The 22,336-nt window shown below is 46.9% G+C and overlaps 1 protein-coding gene across 8 annotated transcripts in view; it reads right to left on the bottom strand.

The window, feature by feature from the left end:
- Positions 1-22,336, bottom strand: part of diaph2 (diaphanous-related formin 2) — a 346,005-nt gene that overhangs the window by 116,658 nt on the left and 207,011 nt on the right. For all 8 annotated transcript variants that reach the window (XM_077021911.1, XM_077021909.1, XM_077021914.1 and 5 more), the window contains 3 exons: positions 20,120-20,221; positions 17,824-18,063; positions 4,876-5,005 (listed from right to left, as the gene is read on the bottom strand). In XM_077021911.1, the coding sequence (XP_076878026.1) occupies positions 4,876-5,005; positions 17,824-18,063; positions 20,120-20,221 (472 nt within the window). The remainder of the gene's footprint in view (positions 1-4,875; positions 5,006-17,823; positions 18,064-20,119; positions 20,222-22,336) is intronic.

Below are 22,336 nucleotides of genomic sequence, written 5' to 3'. Positions count from 1 at the left end.
GGCCTCTCGGGCCGAGCCGCGCGCATTCTAATTAGCGCTGACCTTGATGGAGCTTGATGGGTGCGGCTGTGAGCGGAGGGAGCGCCTCAGCCCGGGGAAACTGGCCACGGCCGCCTCTGCCCCCCACCTGCTTCATCCTCCACCGCCCCGGAGCCACAGAGGTATTAAGAGAGGCAACCATGTGGATCCGAAAGCAGTAACGAGTCAACAAGGGACCGTTACGACATCTCCCCATCTCTGCAGCAACTTGCAGTGGTAGATGACATACATATATGGATTGCACTGTTGAGATCCATGAAATATTGAGTAGCCTGCTGTACCTAAAAATCACTCTCGGTACAGTGGGTAGGGGTTCCTTACAGGTTTAAGAGGAAATCAAATCTGACATGAGGAAAATCAAATCTGACAAGATCACTGATTTATTCCTAAGATCTTTAAATAGATTACATACAGTAATGCACTGCACATCAAATGGAAATGTGATCAGCGTAACCGTGAGAGGTTAGGATGGCATCTCACTGAATCACATTAATGAATTCTAGCAAATGCCAAAGTGCAACTCTCAACTCAGGACAGCACAATGATTTAGTTATCATTGATTAACAATTAGCTCTCTTTCAATTTAGACCTGTCATAACAGTTCCCTAGCATTAGCATTGCATGGCTGTAATACAGGGCAATTAACATAGGCTAACGTGGGGTGAGGTACAGTGTAATGTGATTAAAGGAGAGGTCAGTCCGTAATAAAACAGACAAAGGAAAGCTTGTCTTCCTTTATTCAGCCCTTTCCCTCTGTCGCTGTCTGTGTGTGTGTGTGTGTGTGTGTGTGTGTGTGTGTGTGTGTGTGTGTGAGAGAGTGAGTGAGTGAGAGAGAGATTGAAGATTCAGTGGTTAGAGGTTGATGGCCATTCTACAGCAATCAAAGCAAGAGGACATTTTCAGGCAAATCAAGCAGCACTGATTGCACTTTTCAGCCAGGTGTATTAAGAGCTCCAGCGCCCGTCATTCGACATGTGAGTATTCAATGCAAACTTGCACCTCAAACATGGTGCCTCACCAATTCCTTCTCCATCTCCCCTCCACCCTGCCCTCTCCATCTCCCCTCCACCCTGCCCTCTCCCCCACCCCTCCACCCTGCCCTCTCCATCTCCCCTCCACCCTGCCCTCTCCATCTCCCCTCCACCCTGCCCTCTCCCCCACCCCTCCACCCTGCCCTCTCCCCCACCCCTCCACCCTGCCCTCTCCATCTCCCCTCCACCCTGCCCTCTCCATCTCCCCTCCACCCTGCCCTCTCCATCTCCCCTCCACCCTGCCCTCTCCCCCACCCCTCCACCCTGCCCTCTCCACCACCCCTCCACCCTGCCCTCTACAACAACATCCATGTCCCCCACTCCTCCACCCTGCCCTCTCCACCAACATCCCTCTCCCCCACCCCTCCACCCTGCCCTCTCCCCCACTCCTCCACCCTGCCCTCTCCACCAGCATCCCTCTCCCCCACTCCTCCACCCTGCCCTCTCCACCAACATCCCTCTCCCCCACCCCTCCACCCTGCCCTCTCCACCAACATCCCTCTCCCCCACCCCTCCACCCTGCCCTCTCCATCTCCCCTCCACCCTGCCCTCTCCATCTCCCCTCCACCCTGCCCTCTCCCCCACCCCTCCACCCTGCCCTCTCCATCTCCCCTCCACCCTGCCCTCTACAACAACATCCCTCTCCCCCACCCCTCCACCCTGCCCTCTCCACCACCCCTCCACCCTGCCCTCTACAACAACATCCATGTCCCCCACTCCTCCACCCTGCCCTCTCCACCAACATCCCTCTCCCCCACCCCTCCACCCTGCCCTCTCCACCAACATCCCTCTCCCCCACCCCTCCACCCTGCCCTCTCCCCCACTCCTCCACCCTGCCCTCTCCACCAGCATCCCTCTCCCCCACTCCTCCACCCTGCCCTCTCCACCAACATCCCTCTCCCCCACCCCTCCACCCTGCCCTCTCCACCAACATCCCTCTCCCCCACTCCTCCACCCTGCCCTCTCCCCCACCCCTCCACCCTGCCCTCTCCACCAGCATCCCTCTCCACCACCCCTCCACCCTCCTTCCCCTCAGCCAGTTCTTGATGCAACAAACAGAAATCTGCTAATCTACTCCTCCAGCTGTGCGGCCGTCGTGGGCCGGCGGCCAGGGCTGTGGAAGGGCCTCCGGGGGCTCGTGCTCCAAAGCTTTGCGCAGGAATACGAGGAGGAGCAGGCGGTGTGATGGGGGGCTTGGCGCAGGACTCGGGCATCAGCGAGCAGCTCAAAGTGGTGGTGCCGCAGGGGCCGGAGGTTGGTGAGCCCTGACGTGGGGAAGACAGGGTGGGACGGGACAGGGCGAGGGGGGTGGCCCACAGCACTCCACCACGCCCCGCCCCTTACCCCGTAACCACAGGGCGGAAGCCCCCGCTTTGAGGCCGGGATACAGCAGGATGAAATGCTGATCTTATGGGACAAAAGTGCTCTTTGATTCTTCTTGCAGACAGGAAAATACAATGCGGGGGATTTTTTTTTTGGGGGGGGGGGGGGGGGGGTGGTGGTTAGCGAAAGGAATGATGAGGGGGAGCAAAAGGAATGATGAAAACTGAATCCATCTCCAAACAGTGCTGCGGAAAAGTTGTCATGGAGTAGCGGAAAAGGAGGAAGAAGTTAATAAAGCAAAAAGAGGAAATGATTCCTCCTGCAGACAGGCAAAGAGCAACGCACGAGGGTGGAAAAAGACAAAGAACGAAAGGAACGAAGAAAAGGGAATCTATCTCCGAAGAGTGCCGAGGAAAGTTGTGATGGAACGGTGAAAGAGAAGGAGGAAGTTAATAAAGCGATGCGAGGTGCTAAATGAACGAGGTGGTGGCTGTACGACTCCCAGGGTTAAGGAGAGCTCTGTGTTATGTTACGGGGGGAAAACCCCTCCAGCTCTCTTATGGATGTACCTGACAGGAGCATAAACGTCAGTAGAAGTTTCTCCAGACAGAGCTTCATTATTCTTCCTAGGCTGCTGTACCGCATGGGTGTTCAATCAGCTGGTACAGCGTTCTCGATGACAGTGAGCTCAGACCAGGGAATTGGCATAAGCAGAACACTCTGCTTATTCGCTTGTTTGCTACAAAGCTTCGGTTTCTTGAAAAGTTGTAAAACAATGATGCTATCCTTTGGAAAAAAGACAGATCAAAAGTCTTTAAAGCCATCTTTAAAGCAAGTGTGACAAGTGTGTTGAAGGTGCAAAAGCGAAACTCCAAACAACGAGCGCTGTCATCCTAGGGTTGTCATCAAGTATCACTGCATGGTAACATAAAGCCATTGTTGTACTCTTCATCTGCAGCGATTCCCACCTGCCTTTTGTAAATACAGCCATTCCTACAGTGTTGATCATGTGCCTTGCGGAAGTATTCGCCATAATGGATCGAATCAAGCAACTGCTTATCTGTCACACGTAATTAAATGATGGCCATGTACAAACAATTGATTGTCCCTGAAATCACTCTCTTCAAAGCATTCACACTTTGAGCATGTTCCCATCCATCAGTCCACTTCAACAGTGATTGGATCCTTCAGTAGAGCACATAATTGGTTAAATTCCATTAGGTAACCAATTAGGTAACTAACAAACTAAATAACCCTCAAGGGGTTCAAGCAAACAACTCATTGAACGGAATTAGAAAGAAATTAGATTATAGAAAGGACGAAATACAGCATAACCGGAAAGACAAACCTACTCTCAGCAGAAAATTATACAGACCGAGACTAATATCGCAATACGCTCCCAATCCCCCCCCCCTTCTTCCAATATTAAGGAAATTCAGTAAAAAATAAAAAGTACCCTTCCTTCCTGAATCTAGCAAATCCCAGTGAACCCGCCGTAGCAGTGAAGCTCATCGTGATAGGACGCTACTTCATGACGCCTAAGACAGATTGTAACGCTAAATGCAGCCATCATCCACACTAAGCTGCTCTCCCATTTGGACTGTTAACCTCTCCTGTCGGCCATACTGAAATGCATGCGGACTCCCCTGTGCTTCATTAAAGTTCTCGCATCGACCCTAGAAACTATTTAATGCTATTCTGATAAAAACAGACCTGTTCACATGAGTTGGAACAAAGAAGATTTATACATAATTCAGGATTAAAAGTGGCTATTGGCTATTAGCAGGGTTTATTTCAATCAATGCAACAGCTCTAATTACAGTCTCCACACATGGTTGGATCTAATCTATTGGGTTGGTCTATATAACATAAATTTATCTAAATTAAGGGTTAAAATGCCTCATAGGTACTGTTTTGAGAAAACCAATAAAGGATTTGTTAAAAGGCTTGCAAGAAACAATGTCTTTGGGGATCTGGCTAGATGAAATTAGCAATTAAAAGCAAATATCAAAAGGCTCCTAAAAAAAATAATAAAAACACAGCATCTGTCTGAAGCTTGTACCTTCAGATCAGTACAAGTGTGACCAGCTTCAACCTTGCACAACACGTCAGCTAGCCCTGCTTCAACATACCCAGTTCACATAATCAAGGAAACTGCAGGCTGTTAATGAGCTTAATCAGGTGTGTTGGAGTAGAGCACCTATTAAAGAGCACTGCAAACATAAAGCGAGTGTAATAACCACTTAAATGTTCATTCAGCAAAGCTTATTAATGTTTTTTTTTTATTGGGGAAAAAAAAGGTCAACTGGTTCTTTTGTGTAAGTTGAAACTCTATTGTTATTTTCTGTGAATCATAAACATGATTTTCTTGAGTATAGCGATCATCCAGGCATAGATGTGTACATCTCGTAGGAGTGTCGTAGGAGGTGGTGTAGCTGTATGGTGTAGCTGTATGTGCGGCCCAGAGGGAGGGCAGTCTTACTCCTGCTGGCGCTCTCCACATGCTGGAGCTCGTCGGGGAATTTCAGGATCTCAGGATACTTCTCCTCACACGTCTCAGCCAGGAAATGCAGGAGTGTTGTATTCTGGTCTGTAGACTTCGTATCCCGAAGCTATACAAAAGAAAAAAAGAAGAAAGGCAGAGGCGGGTGAAACCATGGGAGATGAAAGCTTAATTACGCCAGACGTTAATGTTCCAATAGCCTTGTCATAGCATTTTATGTGACTATAACTCTACAGTCACTTAGTATTATGTACATTGAGGTGTCGGAGATATTTTGATTTTAGGGCTGTACCGTGTAATGTAAAGGTTATCAGAAACTGTTAACTACTTTAACAATAAAATTAAATGATCGATTAAATGAAGTCCAGTGAAATTTTCTAATGGAACTGTGTGGTGTACGTAGGTGTAACACCGTTGTTTGGAACGTTATACAATATAAAACTGTGAGTGGAACGTGTTGGTTTGCACCTCATCTAACATCAATAGACAAATTCATTACTAACCTATGAATTATTGAAACTCATTGTCTATTTTCAGTAGTACCTGTGCATATATTCTGCAGAAAATTTTTAGGAAGACACACATATAAACATATACAGACATACTTTAAATGATAAATCACCTCACTTTCATTGCATATGGTATATGACTTTTGACAGTTAATATTCAGCATTACCATACTCTGATGTGAGCATGTGACAGATGGGACATCTCAAACTGGATATAAATGAATGAATGGTACATTTTCTATTGAAATCACTGCACTCCTGGCAATAAGGAATACTCAGTCTGTTTGTCTCTAGAAAGACAAAAGGAAAAAGTTAACAATAGTTGGGGGGGGGGGGGGGGTCCCAGTATCACTCCCAGCAAGGTAGTGCAGTTCATGTGTATACTTCCAGTGTCCTAAAGTGACACTGTGTCCAAATGTCATAAAAAAAACAAAAAAAAAGAACAGAAGTTCTGACCAGAGTGTATAATGAGGATTCTATTCGATGTACCGTGTTGCCCAAAGCACTCTGAGCTGAGTGATACACCGCACTGTTCCCCAGTATAATTAAACAACCAAGTCTGCAATATGGCATGTTTCATATTAGCTGCCAAACCTGAGGTCCGTCGATGTGCATTAGGAAGCAGTGGAGCGTCTCTCTCTCATATTGTGAATGACCTTTCAATGAGAGGTCTGGGATGAGGACCAGAGGCAGGCCAAATCCCCCACCCTAAGCTAGCAGCTCACCGGAGCCATTACGCTGATTCGTATTTCTGGTGCTCTCTGTCTCTTTCTATATTGCAAAAGCTTGATAATATACTGATTCTATTCACGTTGTGCTGTGCTGTGCTTGAGCTCTTCAGTTCTTTATGTTGGTTGCATGAGTAACTGATGGTCAGGTGTACTGGGGCAGTGTGGAGAACAGAGGACACTGGCTCGTGATTTTCTACCAGATCATTATATTAAACATATACCATATGGTAAACACATGAACCACAGAAACATACTAAACAGTTTGGTAAGAAACATGAAAATGTTCTGAATATTAAAACTGAAGGAGGCGTGACGAGCCAAAATTGAGACGCCGGACTGCAAAGTCGCTGCGCCAGAACAGAACGACTCCTAAGCTCACGAGGCCCAACGCAGAAGCGCACGAACAGACGAGCACATGGCGTCTTTGGGGTCAGATTGGCTGAGGTTCATTTGGCTACAGAAAGCAAGCTTTTTTAAGCACAGGTTCAACATGGCTTAAATGGCTACACTTTCTGAAATGTCACTGCTTTCATGTCATAAAGCAGGCTTTTTGTTGTTTTTTTATAGAAATCCATCAAAATAAAATAAAAGAAACAGGCCTCTTGAAATCAAAAGGACAGCACATGCAGTAATTCTCTTTCTCCTCCCTCCCTCCCACCCCCTTTCTCTTCTCCTCTGACCCTCCCCATCCCTTGTTTTTTCTCTCCCCCTCCTCTCTTTCTCTTCTCCTCTGTTCTCTCTTCTCTGCCCTCTAGCTCTCTCATGTCTCTTGTTTTGTTGTGGTCTGTGGCTGTAGGCCCGTATTAAGAAGTGCACTGGGGCTGGGTGACCTCCTCACTCTCGCCAGCTCAAACAGATTGCTTGCTGTCAAGCCCCCCCCCCACTCCGGGAAGGCTGCTTTGAGGAGGAGGCGCTGGGTGAGCCCCCCCGGCAGGGCTGCAGAAAGCAGAGGGAGGCCTGAAGCAGCACTACACAGCAGATGTGATATTAACCTTTTCACAAACGAGTGGCAAGCAGACACAAGTCCTGTCTCTCTTTCCACTGCACAAAATGTCCCCCATTTCCCCCTCCTTATTTCGGCAGTTACAACAGATGTGAGAAGGCTGATTTCAAGGAAAGAAGAAAAGAAAAAAACTGATATTATATATTATTATATTATAAAAAAAATTCTTAAGCTAGTTACTGGATTACAAGTTGATGCTAAAATTCAGATCATTAATGCAAAACAGAAAATGGCATGAAAAAAACCTGTGAGCTCTCAGTCTGTCTTTCTGGCTACAGGTTTCATATCTGAGCTCTGACCGTTAGGAGTAAGATGAGCTGTGTTTACTTAAGTTGACCTATAGCCGAGGGACTATTAGACAGGAATAAAGGTACTGCATACAACACAACTTCAGGACGTGTGCCATCGATTGAAACTTTAGCAGTGTACCTAACTCAAATAGATCAAATATGGGGTACCCCAAAAATAAGTGGTGTTGTAACTCAACTCAACTCAACTTATCCCATCAGAGTCATCAGTTTCTAACTGTTTCATTAAACCAATTTGAAAGTATAATTCAAAAAGATTATTAATGTTGTACTGATAGTATTGATGTTCATGAAATAAATATAAATGAATCATCTGTCTAATATTTTAGCTGGGACACGCACACACCCAGCATGTCCTCATCAAAGCAGCTCTAGTAGCTGTAGAGATGATTCAACACTGGCGTAGAGGCGTGGAAGTGTAGTGTTGTTGTGCAGAGATATAGAGTCTCTGTTCTTCTGTAATTAGCTAAGTGGCATGTTAGCTGTTCAGATTCTGCTCATTCAATCACATGTTTAACACATGTTCAACTTTTAAACTAAAAGAAACTATGTTTGATGTACGATGTGATCACACCTGATATGCCAAAAAACTGGCATAAACCAGGCAAAAAAATAATAAAAATCAAAATAGTTTTTTTTTCGTTGTTGATCCACATGGTTCAATTGATCCACACGGTTCTTTTTTTCACAGAAAGTTGGAAATGGAGAATGCAAACTAAATTTAGTTAATAAAACGTGTATGGTTGCCTGGACACAGGTGGCGGGTCAACTTAACCCACTGGCTCATCTTTTAAGTATACCACGTCCTCCACTACACACCAGCCTACAATGTGAATATTGGCTACTGAACACACCTGCTCCCTGGGCCGTTTCATGCAAATGAAAGTCATGTAACATGCAGCGGAGAGTGGAGCTGAGATTAGCGGCCCCTTGGCCTGCGTCTGACGGGCATGTCTGCACTTTTGCGTGCCTCTCCGCATAATCTCATGCCTGCGTCTGCCCTTCCTGATGATCCGGGATTACTGCAGATGATATGCATTCACAAGCACTCATCCATCATCCTGATATGCAAACAAAGGCAATATATTAATCCAAGCAAATCGTGACACATAATTACCTTTTCAAAGGGGTCTCTTAGATCAATAAAGCTTTTAGCCCAGAGAGGCCTTTGTATCCTTTTCAAAGTGAGAAATCCTGCCTGAGATTATAAAGCTATTGTTCCAGGTAGGATGAATGGCTGTGAGCTCTGACTGGACGAGTGGGATTGATTAAACCATTAAGAAAGCATAATTCAGCTGTTGCTTTACAGCCTGTTTGGCGGTATTTATCTATTTATCAGAGAGGGTGATTGTGCATGCTTCCACAGCCAGAGTGGTCTCACCCAAGGAACCTCGGCAAACAGTCCGAGAAATAATCTGTGAATTATTATCGGAATTTCCCGTGGACTGTTTTCATTTGAAAATGCCACTGTGTTCCAGCATCCATTATATAAATCACTTCCAATTTCTCCCTGAGAGATTGCCTATAAAGTAGTATGGGCAGAGAGACATGTCTCAGCTGCTGTCTACAAAATGACAAAGTATCACCGATACTTTACAAAGTTACTATTGAGGGGGGAAAATCCACCACCCGAACTAATAATAATCAAACCATAAATACTGGATGCTTTTCTTCCTTTGACCCTTTCATCTGGGCATATGAAGGCTAAAATCAATACTGCTACACAGAGATGGTGTGGAAAGGAGTGGGGGGGTGTGATACTGGACCAGAAAGGGCTTGGTCATTCTAACTCTGCTATAGCATTATAAAGCTTGCTCTGTACTCACAGCTCATAAAACCTTGCAGATTCTTTTTCTTTTTTTTGGGGGGGGGCATTTTGTTCTGCACATTATCCGAGCTTTTGCCGCTTTTCTGAGCGGCAACCGACACGCTCGCAGGGCTCGACCACAGCCGGCCTTGTTTATCTGAAGCGAAAACGTGTGCAGCTGTTATTATGGAAGGAACAGCAAGCTCTCCGGGGCCGAGACGCAGGCGTGGAAACATGGCGAGCGCTCGGGAGGTGTAGCCGGCTCCTCCCGTGCCTAATGCCGCTCTTTATTTAAGCAGAATGAGCCTCCGCTGCTACTCGGCCACGAGGCGTTTACCAATCAGGCGGCTCAGGCTGGAGCAGTCAGGCGGGTCTGGAGATAATGTACTTTAAAGGCTTTGTCGTCAGACACTGTTGACGACCTATCCCCCCCCCCCCCACCTTCTGTTTCCACAGCTATCGCTGAAAACACAAGCTCTGTGCATGCGATGTCTTTAAAGAGACAGATGCTTCCATTTAAGATGGCGAGAAGGGTTCTGAGCTCTGAACAAGGACAAAGTTTCAGCACTGTTCACATCACACTCCTTTTCTCTCACACTGGCTTTCATAATGGGGAAAAAACTGGATTTATTAAAGTCCATGTCACAAAAATAAAGTTTTATGAAACAGAAATTTGATATAAAAATGTTTTAAGAAAGCAGTTGAAGGAAACTGTAACCCACTGCACCATATTCAAATGTGTGGTTTATGAATGGTGCAAAACCACCCGTGAAGCCGAAGAAAGCCAAAAGGTATTGTGCAGCAGTCTACTCCACAACCTTTGTAAGGAAATTCATTTTGACATCAAATTAGTAATTTATAATCCAGGTCATTAACATTTATTGAGTGGCTGCAACTCAATGTTTTGCACCTTGGAAGCATGTTGAATCGTAATGTTCCAGTGATGCTAAAATATTAAAATGATCATTATTATTGCCAGACATCCAAAGCTAATCACACTGAGGTAACTTATAAATGAAACTGAATGTGTAATGACCACGGCATGTCTTGTAATAACTGACCTATGATAACTGACATCGGCACTCAAAGGCCATGGAGCTGGTTCTAACTTCCCTTATCTGCTACGTCAGTGTTATTTTCCACCTCTGAACAAATAACACCGACAGAAATCTAAAAGAGTCAGACTAACTAACAAACGTAAACCAGCAATCTCTGCACGAGTCACATGTTCAATCTATGTTATAGCTGTCATTCCTGTCTTTTGAGAGAGAAGATAAAAACCTCTAGTGCTGTGACAGACATAAAGGTTGTGAGATATAGGCAGTTAAGGGCACTTGCTTCAAATATACTATATGCTGCCTGGCTTGTCACAAATATGCTTTCCATGGGAGCATAAAGATTTTACGGTCACTAAAATAAAGGGACCTGTATTTTACTTGTTGGGAGTTGTAAGACTGACTATATACTGGTGAGCTAAGAGTTTTCAGTAGTTGTGATTTAAGTAGTTTGGATGAGGTAATGTATATCTTACTTGGTGGCATTTGTGAGACCTACAATATCCTGGAGAGACGAGACTGCAGTGAAGCAAAATGAACCCCTAGACACCAGGGATTCACTCAGTAAACTCATTTTCAGCTCGTCAGTCACTGCTAGTCAGAGTGTAAAAATAATAATAATAAAAAAAAACATACAAATATAACATTGTTGATCTATGTCACGCCAGTGGAATGTGTGCGTGAAGGCAGTCAGTATGCATTAGGCCCGCCCCCAACCCACCAGCCCCACCCCCATCCCACCAGCCCTGCCCCGTAAGCCACACCCCCCCACTCCATCTGCATCGCAGGCTGGGACCTCTTCACTTTAATGAAAGAATGAAAATGTGGAACCAGCCTCACATGAAGTGATATATGCATAAAGGAAGACAGGAGAAAGAGGAGTAAAGAAGAAAGGGGTGGTGTGTGCCAGCCAGGAGGACTGTATATGTGTGTGTGTGTGTGTGTGTGTGTGTGTAGACTGTGTGTGTGTGTGTGTGTGTGTGTGTGTGTGTGTGTGTGTGTGTGTGTGTGTGTGTGTTCCAGCGTCTTCTCTCTAGTGCAACGGCAACTTGTTCCATATTCATTCCCCACTGTGACTGTACTGCCGCTCGAGCTGCATGCTGAGAGAGCTAATTAGCACAGCCCACCTCAGTGTGCCCATCCCTACAATATTCCTGTTATAAAACCCCACAGCCAAGCTCCCGTCTGCACACACACACACTCACACACACTCACACACACGCTCGCGTGCCTGCCGCCAGCCTCTGAGGTGTCGCTCCCCCCAGACGTGTGCAGCACCGTCGTTCGTCCTCGCCTCCCGCTCTCTCTTTCATGAGATGGGGATCAATCATCTGCTCACTTTGGGTAATCACAATTTAATTTCATGCATTTCAAATTTTAATTTGTTTATTGTTATACCCCAAACTGTCATTATCACATGCTAAGGCGCTGCTGTGCTGAGTTGTTTTCATCTGCTATGTAAGATCAACAGTGTGCCAGGAGATGAGGGGTGGAGAGAGAAGAGGGAGAAGAACTCAGACTGTAATCATGGAATGCACACATATTTTCTCGTGCCAAGACGTTGGCATGTCAAGAGTGTATAATTCAGCATCTGAATAACAAGAGGAACATAGTGAGTTGAGAAGGGCAGTCGATACAACTGCATAAAGCAGGAGGTGATTAGCCAGTGAACGAGAGAGCGGCGCCCTGCCCACGCCTGAGGTGGGTCGCCCTGCCCACGCCTGAGGTGGGTCGCCCTGCCCACGCCTGAGGTGGGTCGCCCTGCCCACGCCTGAGGTGGGTCGCCCTGCCCACGCCTGAGGTGGGTCGCCCTGCCCACGCCTGAGGTGGGTCGCCCTGCCCACGCCTGAGGTGGGTCGCCCTGCCCACGCCTGAGGTGGGTCGCCCTGCCCACGCCTGAGGTGGGTCGGCCTGCCCACGCCTGAGGTGGGTCGCCCTGCCCACGCCTGAGGTGGGTCGCCCTGCCCACGCCTCTTACTGACTGGTCTTATAATGCATCAGCCCCAGGAAATGCCCAGTCTGCTAGCCTGTGCAGGGGTCAGAGGCATTGGAAAGAGAGAAGGGGCGGGGGGGGGGGGGGGGGGGGGGTGAGAGAGAGAGGGGGGAGAGAGAGAGATTCTGATGCACAGACAGAGAGACAGATACAGAGACAGATATATATATATATATATATATATATATATATATATATATATATACAGATACAGAGAGAGAGAGAGAGAGAGAGAGGGGGGGGAGAGAGAGAGAGATTTAGATGCAGAGAGATAGATACAGAGACAGAGAGAGACAGAGATACACAGAAAGAGAGCAAGCGAGCGAGCGAGAGAGAGAGAGACAGAGAGAGAGAGAGAACTGGCATTTATTGAATACATTGGAGGCCTTGCTGCATAAATAGTGAAGCCCCATGGCTTGGGGTGATTAGCCGGTTATTAAGTTCATCGGCCAGGACGGCGAGCTGATTAGCACATAGAGGTGAAGATCGCTGGCATAATAGAACTCGACACATGGGCGAGCAGACAGATACACCGCCAGCACTCCAACTGAGCACAAACTGGCCTGACCCTCCGAGCAGAGGGGGGAGTTTTTCTCTTCTAGAACAGGCCCCGCCCATATCTCCCCATCTGGTCCAGGATCTAAACATGAGAAGGACCCGCAGACACAGAGGCGATAAACGTCATTCAGCGCGTGGCACATCCTCCCCGGCCCAGCAGAGAGAAACGGAGATTTCTATCAAATTAGTGAAGCACACACTACATCAGTTATGTCGGTTCCGAAAAAAAGTAATCTTGTTAGGAACTGAATTATCTCATTTGCTTTAAGTTGTGATGTTCCACTAATTTTCCAGTTGAGACACTTCCACTCCGCCCGCCCCAGGCTGCTGTCGCAGCACGCGGAGCTGGTCCCACTCCCGCCGGCCGAGTGGCACGGGCACGGACCGTCCCGCAGAGGATGGCCTCCGCCCACGGCACCGGAGCCGTGGTTAATCCCCCCGCCTCAGACGGAGACTGCTGCATAGCGAGGCAGCTGACCCACTGGGAAGACCGGGCAGCCACACCCACTGATCACACTGCACTCAAAAGAAAAGCAGTGAATCAAACAGCTGTTAGCAGTGAGCCCTCCAAAGCTGCCTCGTTACTTTTTGAATGTCGGATCATGTTTTATGCAGTAGCAGTGGCATAGGGGATCTCCTCACTGACTTACTGATGATTCTGATTCTTTGTATGACGGATATTTCCTAAGGACCGCTGCAATTGTCATCAAACAATTGTGTGAAATCGGATTTCTTCATTGTGTTACCATGTAAGCATATGTAGCATCTTCTGGGATTACACTCAATTTGAGTACTGAAATTGCCTTCAAATTAGATTGCAGGAGAGGATAGATAAAACTGCAGTTAGTATACCTCAACGTAGCCATTTAATCTCATTCTGTATTGATGGGAGTGTGTTAAAGCTTTGCACAAAATATCAAACAGGCTCCAATGAGATGTGTGAAATATTGCTATAAATCCTGCAGAACAATTAGCTAATAAGAGACATGTGTGGCTATGGGAGTGAATAAATCTCACACGTCCTAAAGGACTGTCATCTTTGATTTCTCAATTAAACTATTCTCTTTTTAAAACTTACTTTCTCTTTTTGAGGGACCTGTTTTTCGCAGAGTTGATTTGCTCATTAGCTGACCAGGAGACCATGACAGGCTTCCTCCCCAACCAGCGACACAGACGGCATGCTGGGAGAGAAAGGGAGGAGGCTGATGATTGGAGCATCTAGGCCACCAATAGCAGAGAGCCCGAGTTGCAGTAGTTGCCGATAGGCTAATCTTGAAGCTCTTAGGCTGCCATGAAGAGAAATTGCTGACTGAGAATGACAAGTGAAAATCAGAGAGTCCCAGGCTGCCCCACTGGTAATGGGCAGTTTAGGGGTGGGGGTGGTAGGATCGTGGGTGGGTGGGGGGTAGGATGGTGGGTAGGGGGGTAGGATGGTGGGTAGGGGGGTAGGATAGTGGGTAGGGGGGGAGGATGGTGGGTAGGAGGGTAGGATGGTGGGTAGGCGGGTAGGATGGTGGGTAGGGGGGTAGGATAGTGGGTAGGGGGGTAGGATGGTGGGTAGGGGGGTAGGATAGTGGGTAGGGGGGTAGGATGGTGGGTATGGGGGTAGGATGGTGGGTGGGGGGGTAGGATAGTGGGTGGGGGGTAAGATGGTGAGTGGGGGGTTGTCGGCAGGACTGTAACTGGTTGTGAGCACACCTTTCTGTGAGCAAGTGTACCCTGGCTCAGACATATGCACCAGGGTAGCATGTAGTGTAGAAGCATACGGTTATACAGCAGTGACTTTACACTGCAGAAACAGAAGGTGAACTCATTCCAGCTCTGCTCTGCAAACACTAACGCTGTGTAGTTATTCAACCCACAAACAAAACACGCGCAGGGCCGAGAGCAGAAGAGCGAATGAGTCCACAGCACCGCTCTCCGGGTCACGCTCCGGCTACGCTGGGGGGATGAAGCTTGTATAAGTTCCCAAAGGATGGAGGTAAAATTGAGATTTAATGAACATTATGTGTAATGTTCCTTTTCATGTTACAGGCTTTGAACAGAGCCCGGCTAAGGTCTGAGCCTTCCTCACATGGCCATGGCGGTTTTCATTTTATTTGAAGTTGCTATAATCTTTGTGTGCATTCCTTCGGGCCTACCTTTCCTGAAAGATGTCAAATCCTGTCCACAGAAGTTACTTTGACAAGGAGGTAAGAATCCACAGTGAAGGCCTAAAGTTCCTCTCTCTCTCTCTCCCTCCCTTTCTCTCTCTCTCTCTCCCTCCCCCCCTCTCTCCTTCTTCTTCTCTTTTCTCTGATTCCCTCCTCCTTTCTTCTTGGCCCTCTCACTCTCCCACATTTCTTCCTCTCACTCTCACTAAGATTAAAGTTAACTGAAGCTTAAAAAGAGGCCGGGTGCCCTTTGTGTCTTTGAGAGCTGATGGCCAGAGAAGAACACTGCAGAATCATCACAGATGGAAACAGCTTTTCACTGGAGAGCCACGCGGAAAGTAGGGCAGGCGCTCTGTGCCGATCCCGAGGTGAAGTCACGAGGTGAAGTCCTGCTTCAATGTCTCTGCATGATGCGTGCGCAAATGGAGGCATTACTGCTGGGCCCTACCTCAAGCAACATCAATGCATCCAATTAGTTTAAAAAAAAAGGGCCAAGGTTGGTATTATTGTCCACAGCCTCCATAACCTTCGTAAATGTTACAACTGCTGGAAATGTTTTTAATAATGAATCCGGTTCAAGGACAGAACTCTACATCCACATAATGAACTGTTTCACCTACGCCTTATGCAGTAATAACATTTATTTTCTATTTAAGAAGAAAGGCAAACATGTGGAGTACATTTTCCTTGTATGTGAGACTTTACTTACAGTACAGTTTAAACATGGTTAAATCTGACTTAAAATGTAATAATACTACTTAATAAAATGAAATGGAACAGGGTTTACAACCTTCCTCAGTCCCTACATGAATCCACATGTTTCTTGTTACAATATATGATAAGCATCACTTTAAAAGTATAAAACATTAAAGTGATTAAGTATAAAACAAACAAACAGAAACCTCTGCCATCTTAGTATTAGTATACAAGTGCATTTTCAATTCAGTACATAGTTTGTAACACATAAAAGATCGAAAAATCAAATCAAGACTTGATCTACCAATCAAAAATGGTATCAAACTTGAAAATGTGTGTGTTGTTATACCTCTATAGCTCACGTGAAAGAAAACTGATTCCCTGCCAATATATATATTTTAACTTTTCTATTTATTTTATATATGCTCTCTGATAGAGCAGACACCGTCGGCCATGTCTTTGTGATTGAGCTCAAGGTCTCGGCGGGCCGGAGTCTGGACCCGGGACTCAGGGAGGCTGGTGCAGACCTTGACCACTCCTCCCTGATGAGCTCATTAGCTAGCTGAGACCCACCACTCAGGGGTCCATTCGCATGATTGACCCCAGTACCAATGTAGCCATTTCCCTTTGTCTAAAAATAATGACCCAATCAACCCCTTAGGGAGGAGTTTCTTTTGCAGGCAATCCAATATAATTCAACCAATTTCAGACTCGATGAATCTCGGTGTAATTCTGCAATCTCAGAAAAGCCCCAACAGGAAACACAACTACTATCTCGCCATGTCCTCCTCGCCTGTGCCGCGTCTCCGCAAACCAATCTGACTGGGCCAGAACGCTGACTCGCTTAAGGGCGCCCACGGCCCAAGCGCCTCCGCTCCGACACACGGCTGGACCGCCGGCACCCGAGGACACGGTCACCGGAGGAGGAGTGTGGGAGCGTGAGGGACGCTTTACTCCCAGAGGTCAGAGAAAAGCCCAGAGGAGCAAAGCACTCCTCTGACCACAGCCGCGTTACACCACACTTTTCCCACTCGGCCCGCCGGCTCATGGCTGGGTCAGGGGGCGGGGGCGGGGGCGAAGCCTCCTCTGTGCCATGAAAGCACAGAAAAGATTATAGCGCTTGAAAACATTTCAGCTCCACTGTCCATGATTTAAGCAATGCAAACTGTACACTGCATGGCCTTAGGAGCGTTTTGTAACCAGCGATGCATATGCAAGGAACCCTGCACGCCATGTTCTGTAGGTGGACAGCAGTATGCATAAAGAAGTATGGGCAACTTTTTTAATGGATTGTGGTGAACAGTTAAATTATTGACTCTGGCTGTTCATTCCAAATATTTAATATATTTTTTTCTCCCAGTATAATGCAGTACACATGTTTCTAGTTCCTGAAAGAGAAACATGAACAGAAACAAACCTTTACTCCTCTTGATGTTTGATTCATATTACTTTTTTTTTCTTAAACTTCATAGGTGTGAGTACAGGAAACCACCTCAGATTTTAAAATTACTTTCCAAGTTGACAAACAGCAACTCCAACACAACTGGCTCCAGTTTAAACCCCTGCAGCTATAACATCTGTCCCCCAGCAGTAGGTGGGACCCCTCAGAGTAGATAACAACGCCAAGACAAAGATCTCACCAAGAACGGAGCTGCAGCTCTGGCTGCCTGAGACGAGCGTGCGGGAGCGGGAGCGGGCTGTCGGAGCAGGACCGGGTGGCTCCACCTTCCAAACTGGTCTAAAGAACACATGGCCATGTGTCCATCTTGCACTCACATAATGACAGTGGCTAAAAGCATATTCGGTTGGAGGCCAAACCAGAAGCCCAGCTCGCAACAAGGAATCAGAGACTCTCCGAACTGGGAGAGCATGGCCATTTGGATCAGAAACTGGTGCAGGTCTTTGAGAGTGCCCCTTTCCCGTTTGGGTTTGGCAGAGGTCAAATTTCATACTGAAGTGCATTAATATCAACCACAACAACAAAAAAACCTGTCAGGGAAGCTTTGTTGAAGTCTGTGTCTGACTGCAGTCTTCACTATTTTATTATGAAGATCTAAATGTCTGAATGTCACTGTGGACTCATTTGCAGACAGTGCTGGCCAGTGGTGTGGTACCTTGCCAAGGAAGCTGATGTTGAAGCCGAACGTCTGGGCGTTTCTGGAGCCGGCATTCATGTAGTTGCCCACCAACAGAACCAGCTCCAGGAGCTTGCTGAAGCCCTCACTCTTCTTCACCTCCTCACACGCGAAGGTGACGTTCATGATGTCCGGCCGAATGTTGTTCACCTGTTCCTCGAACGTCAGCTTGAAGAGGATGCCGTTCAGACGCGGACGTAGCAGCTTCACCGAGCTCATCTGAAAAATGATGGAGAAAGACCCCGTTCATAGACCTCCGCCTGCTACACCCTTACATAAAACACACGCATCCACACGCTCACTGCAGACTGGGTGATTAAGAGCGGTGATAAAGTCAACTTTACCACGTCCACAATCTGAAATAGAGAAGGTAAACAAAGCAATTACACCTAAACTGTATCAAACTCAATACATCTCTGCCAACAAGACGTATGAGATGTCACAAAAAAAAAGCAAAGAAATGCCAAATTGGGCAGTTCACCTGCAATTATATTTATCTGCACGATCAAGTGCCATCAGAGGGCAGACACCAGTGGCTATGAGACAGATTTGTGTGAAAGTAATATAAAACCAATCAATACTTTTTATTCCAGGTCTGCGAGGTTGGAGAAATGAAATGACATTTGAGTAAACAGAAAGAAAAAAAAAGGAAGGGTACAGTCTGCTGCAGAGAGAGAGAGAGTGAGAGAGAGAGAGAAAGAGAGAACAGAGAAACAACAAGCCCGAGTTGAACAGTGCCAGGGCTGTGCAGAGGAGGTCGACCTCAAACTCTCACGCTCCGTATCTCTGCATAATCCACCGCTGGCAGGCAGGATGTTTCATTACCTCTCGCATTTACTCATCTTTATGTGCAACTTGTCTGTCAAAACTCAAAGACACTCCTCTCCCAGCTCCTACACGCTCGCCCCACTGCTCCTCATCCACAGCCTGTCTCTTTCAATTTGAGTCCTCCCCCCTCGTACATTATAAAAGGAAATCACAATGAAAGTCTCGGTGCATGTTGGGGACTGTTCTGCTGGGAAGAAAGCGTAACGTGACTTATTTCCCCCAGGAGCGGGGTGAGGTGCTGTTGATGAACTACCACCGCACACGGCTGCTATATTGCTCGCTTTGCTTCATTACGCTGTCAGGAGACACAGGTAGCGAACGGTGTAGGGCACAACAGTGGAGGAGGCGGGGCTTCTGTTAACTGTAGCCAATCAGTCTCACTGAGCATATGCTGTCACGGGGCGCCGGGGCAGAAACCGCATTCGTCCTGTGCTTGGCTCTGGCTAGCAGCAGCTACCTCACTGAGGAGCGAAGAGGGCTGCCTCCCTCCTGCTCACCTGCAGGGGGCGTTCAGGAGCATATGTTCAACACGGCGGGCACGAGGTGGGATTTGCACCCCCTCTTGCCTTACCCTGTCACATGGAAGTTACTGTGTGCTATGTTCTAAAATAACCACGTTATATAATCACAGTGCTAATATCTGCTGCTAGTGCACGTGCTGAAACAACAGACACACACGGTGGACAGGGAGGAACCGAGGAACTCTCATAGTTAATGTGGCAGGGCACCTGAAGCAGTCCTGCCCCTTTAAAAACATGGAGACTTAATCATACTCTGTATTAAAATCAAACCCTGCCTTGCTCTTTATTATTCATCAAAATCACAGCTTCTGTCAGTCTACCAGATTTGACTTGTCATAAAAAATGCCCTTTATATTCTTGGCCTTTTAATTATACATTAGTGCGTCTCTTTATATATTGAATAGCACTGATCCTGCCCAGAGCCGGAAGGCAGTCTTCTCTCTCCTGTGTACACTCTTACACTCACTTATGCACTCTCTCCCTCCCTCCCTCCTTCTCTCCCTCCACCACAACTCTATTCTTAATTTCCTAGTCTTTTCCCCATCCACATCTCAGCTATGAATCCTTCACACGGACATGGAGAGCTACTCACATGTACAACAACAGGAACAAGGGGGGGGGGGGGGGGGGGGGGGGGTGATGTCAGAGAGAGAGAGAAAGAGAGAACCAGATTGAAAAGGAATGGAAGAGAGATGTATGAAGAGATGTGCACTGGAGTGAGATAGAGTGAGAAACAGAGGAGAAATAGAGGAGACCTGAATCAAAAGAGGGGGATAAAAGGCGAGGGTCAGGGAGAGAAAGTGCCGGAGGAAAACAGGGGGACATAATCAATAGGCAATTGAAATGCTTTCTCTCCCAGCATGTCAGTGACAGCTGCCTGTCCCAGAGGGTCTGAGCACTGGAGGCAGGATGAAGTCAGTACTCACCACAATGCCAAACTGCTCCGACTCACAGAGCTCCTCATATTCGCTCTTCAGTTCCGCCAGTGCACTCAGCTCCTTCTGCTCAGGGAGGTTCTTGATCAGATTCTGCAGACGCGCGCACACACACACACACACACACACACCATGATACGGATTTCAAAGGCACACGGGAAATCAAATAGCCCTATTGTAAAGAAGCAAACCAAAGACAGATCAGAGACACCCTCAGAAACACTGACACCAGAACACAAACCACAGACAACCTGTTTCAACCACCAAGAGGCAGTCCAATATCCACGAAACCACAATGAGAAACTTCAATGCCGACCTTGAGCAGTTGGATCATAAAGTGACCCCTAAGGAGGATCCAGAGAGGATCCAGGGAGGGTTTTAAACAAGCAGGAGGCTACAGCAGTTTCAGCTGATCCTCCGAACTTCACTCATCATTCACACATAGAGTCCCTAATGCTCACAGCTTCTGCCATTATTTCCTATCTTGCTGTGCAAATAAAGATGACACATTCAGAACACTCAACACCCTCTTCAGTAAACACGCCAGCCACTGAATTGTGTTAAAAATCTTAAATGTAATCTCAAGCTAAAAGGGGCCTGCATGGTGAGCTCTCCTCTGGTTAAGGTGAGAACTGGTACTGAAGTACATTCTATGTGTTCATGTATTCAGTATTCAATATCCGTACATCGGTATAATCTACAGAACTGGAATGTTGCCCAGTTATGTGTGCGATTCATCCTGTGAAGGACCGTTTCCAGCAAAGTGGGGTAACATTCCCCCTCTGACTATTAAAGCCAGGCCCACTGTGGCCCACCTACTAAACATTATTTCATACCACCTGTCTAATTTTGTAATTATCCCTAAGAGTAAAGGCACTGTAAGGATGATGAGGGGGAAAGTGAGCGAACCTTCATTTTCCTTAAATGTTAATTGTGGACATAAAGGTCAGGAGAGTAAATGAAAGGAAGCGTGAAGCCTTCTTCTCCCTTCACAGAAGAGAGGAACCGTTTCCCTGGGACTCAGGTAGCTTCCTACCTCATTAACTGCTCTCATTTGTCCTGCGTGAGCGAGTGGCCCAGTGGGAACGTGGCTAAGGAGACCAGAGGGGGAACGTTCAGGTGAGCATCTACACCACCTGTCCTCTTCTCCTCCAATCATACTCACTCTGCTGTTTTAATGACATTAAGAGCCTGAAATATCTTATATCATATGTAAACACTGATGGTGTGCTGTGTATCAGAGCCATATGTTGGTGAACGTAACTAAAGGCATTACATGGGTTGAAGAGAGTTGGCTACCTTGGACTTTCAGGTTTCAAGTGTACACTTAACCTAAACTAACCACTTAACCTATATTAACCATCTTAACCTAAACTAACAACTTTACCTAAACTAACCACTTAACCTATATGAACCATCTTAACCTAAACTAACCAACTTAACCTATAGGCAGCTTCACATAAACTAACCACTTAACCTATACTAACTATCTTAACCTAAACTAACCACTTAAACTACCTACTTAAACTAACCACTTAACCTAAACTACCACCTTGGGGACAAAAAATTAAAAGGTTTTGCTCGCTTCATTTGGTTCTTTAAATCCCCCAGACAACATAATAATTTTCCACTAAATGCAATATTGACAAGGTTGTCCATCCCTCCCCAAAGACTCCCAAGAGGAAAAGCAGAATCCAAGAGTCTCATCAGGAGAAGCGGAACTCAAGGAATCTTCGATGTCCTGTCTGAACGGCGCGGTGTTGCGGGACCCCCTGTCTGAACGGCGCGGTGTTGCGGGACTGCGGTTTCACTCCTCTCCACAGACGCCTGCTGGAAGGCCGTGTTACGGGACGGCTGCTTAACTCCTGTCCACAAATGTACATTGGAAAGTTGCGTGACACTGGGGGCTGTCTCTGTTGTCCCTGGTTTTAAATGAAATCACTGATGAGTGCTTCTGCAGCACGGTGCAACGAGGGTCTGCTATCGAGCTGCATAGATCATGGAGGCAAAGTGGCCTTTTTTCTCATTTGACAGTCTGAGAAATATTAACCTGGCAGTTTGGCTGAGGAACAAAAGCTCCCCACTACAATGTATCATCGATTTTGAATGAAACACAACCACGGAGCAACAAACCATTCAGGCACAAAAATCATCATTTCTAATGCTCCCCTGAATCCGATTATTGGAGGTGTTTTTCACCCGCCACCA

Source organism: Brachyhypopomus gauderio, chromosome 11 (genome assembly GCF_052324685.1).
Source record: "Brachyhypopomus gauderio isolate BG-103 chromosome 11, BGAUD_0.2, whole genome shotgun sequence".
In the NCBI taxonomy this organism is placed as follows: Eukaryota; Metazoa; Chordata; class Actinopteri; order Gymnotiformes; family Hypopomidae; genus Brachyhypopomus; species Brachyhypopomus gauderio.
The sequence above is the reverse complement of the archived record's forward strand: the minus strand, read 5'-3'. Positions and strand labels throughout refer to the sequence as shown.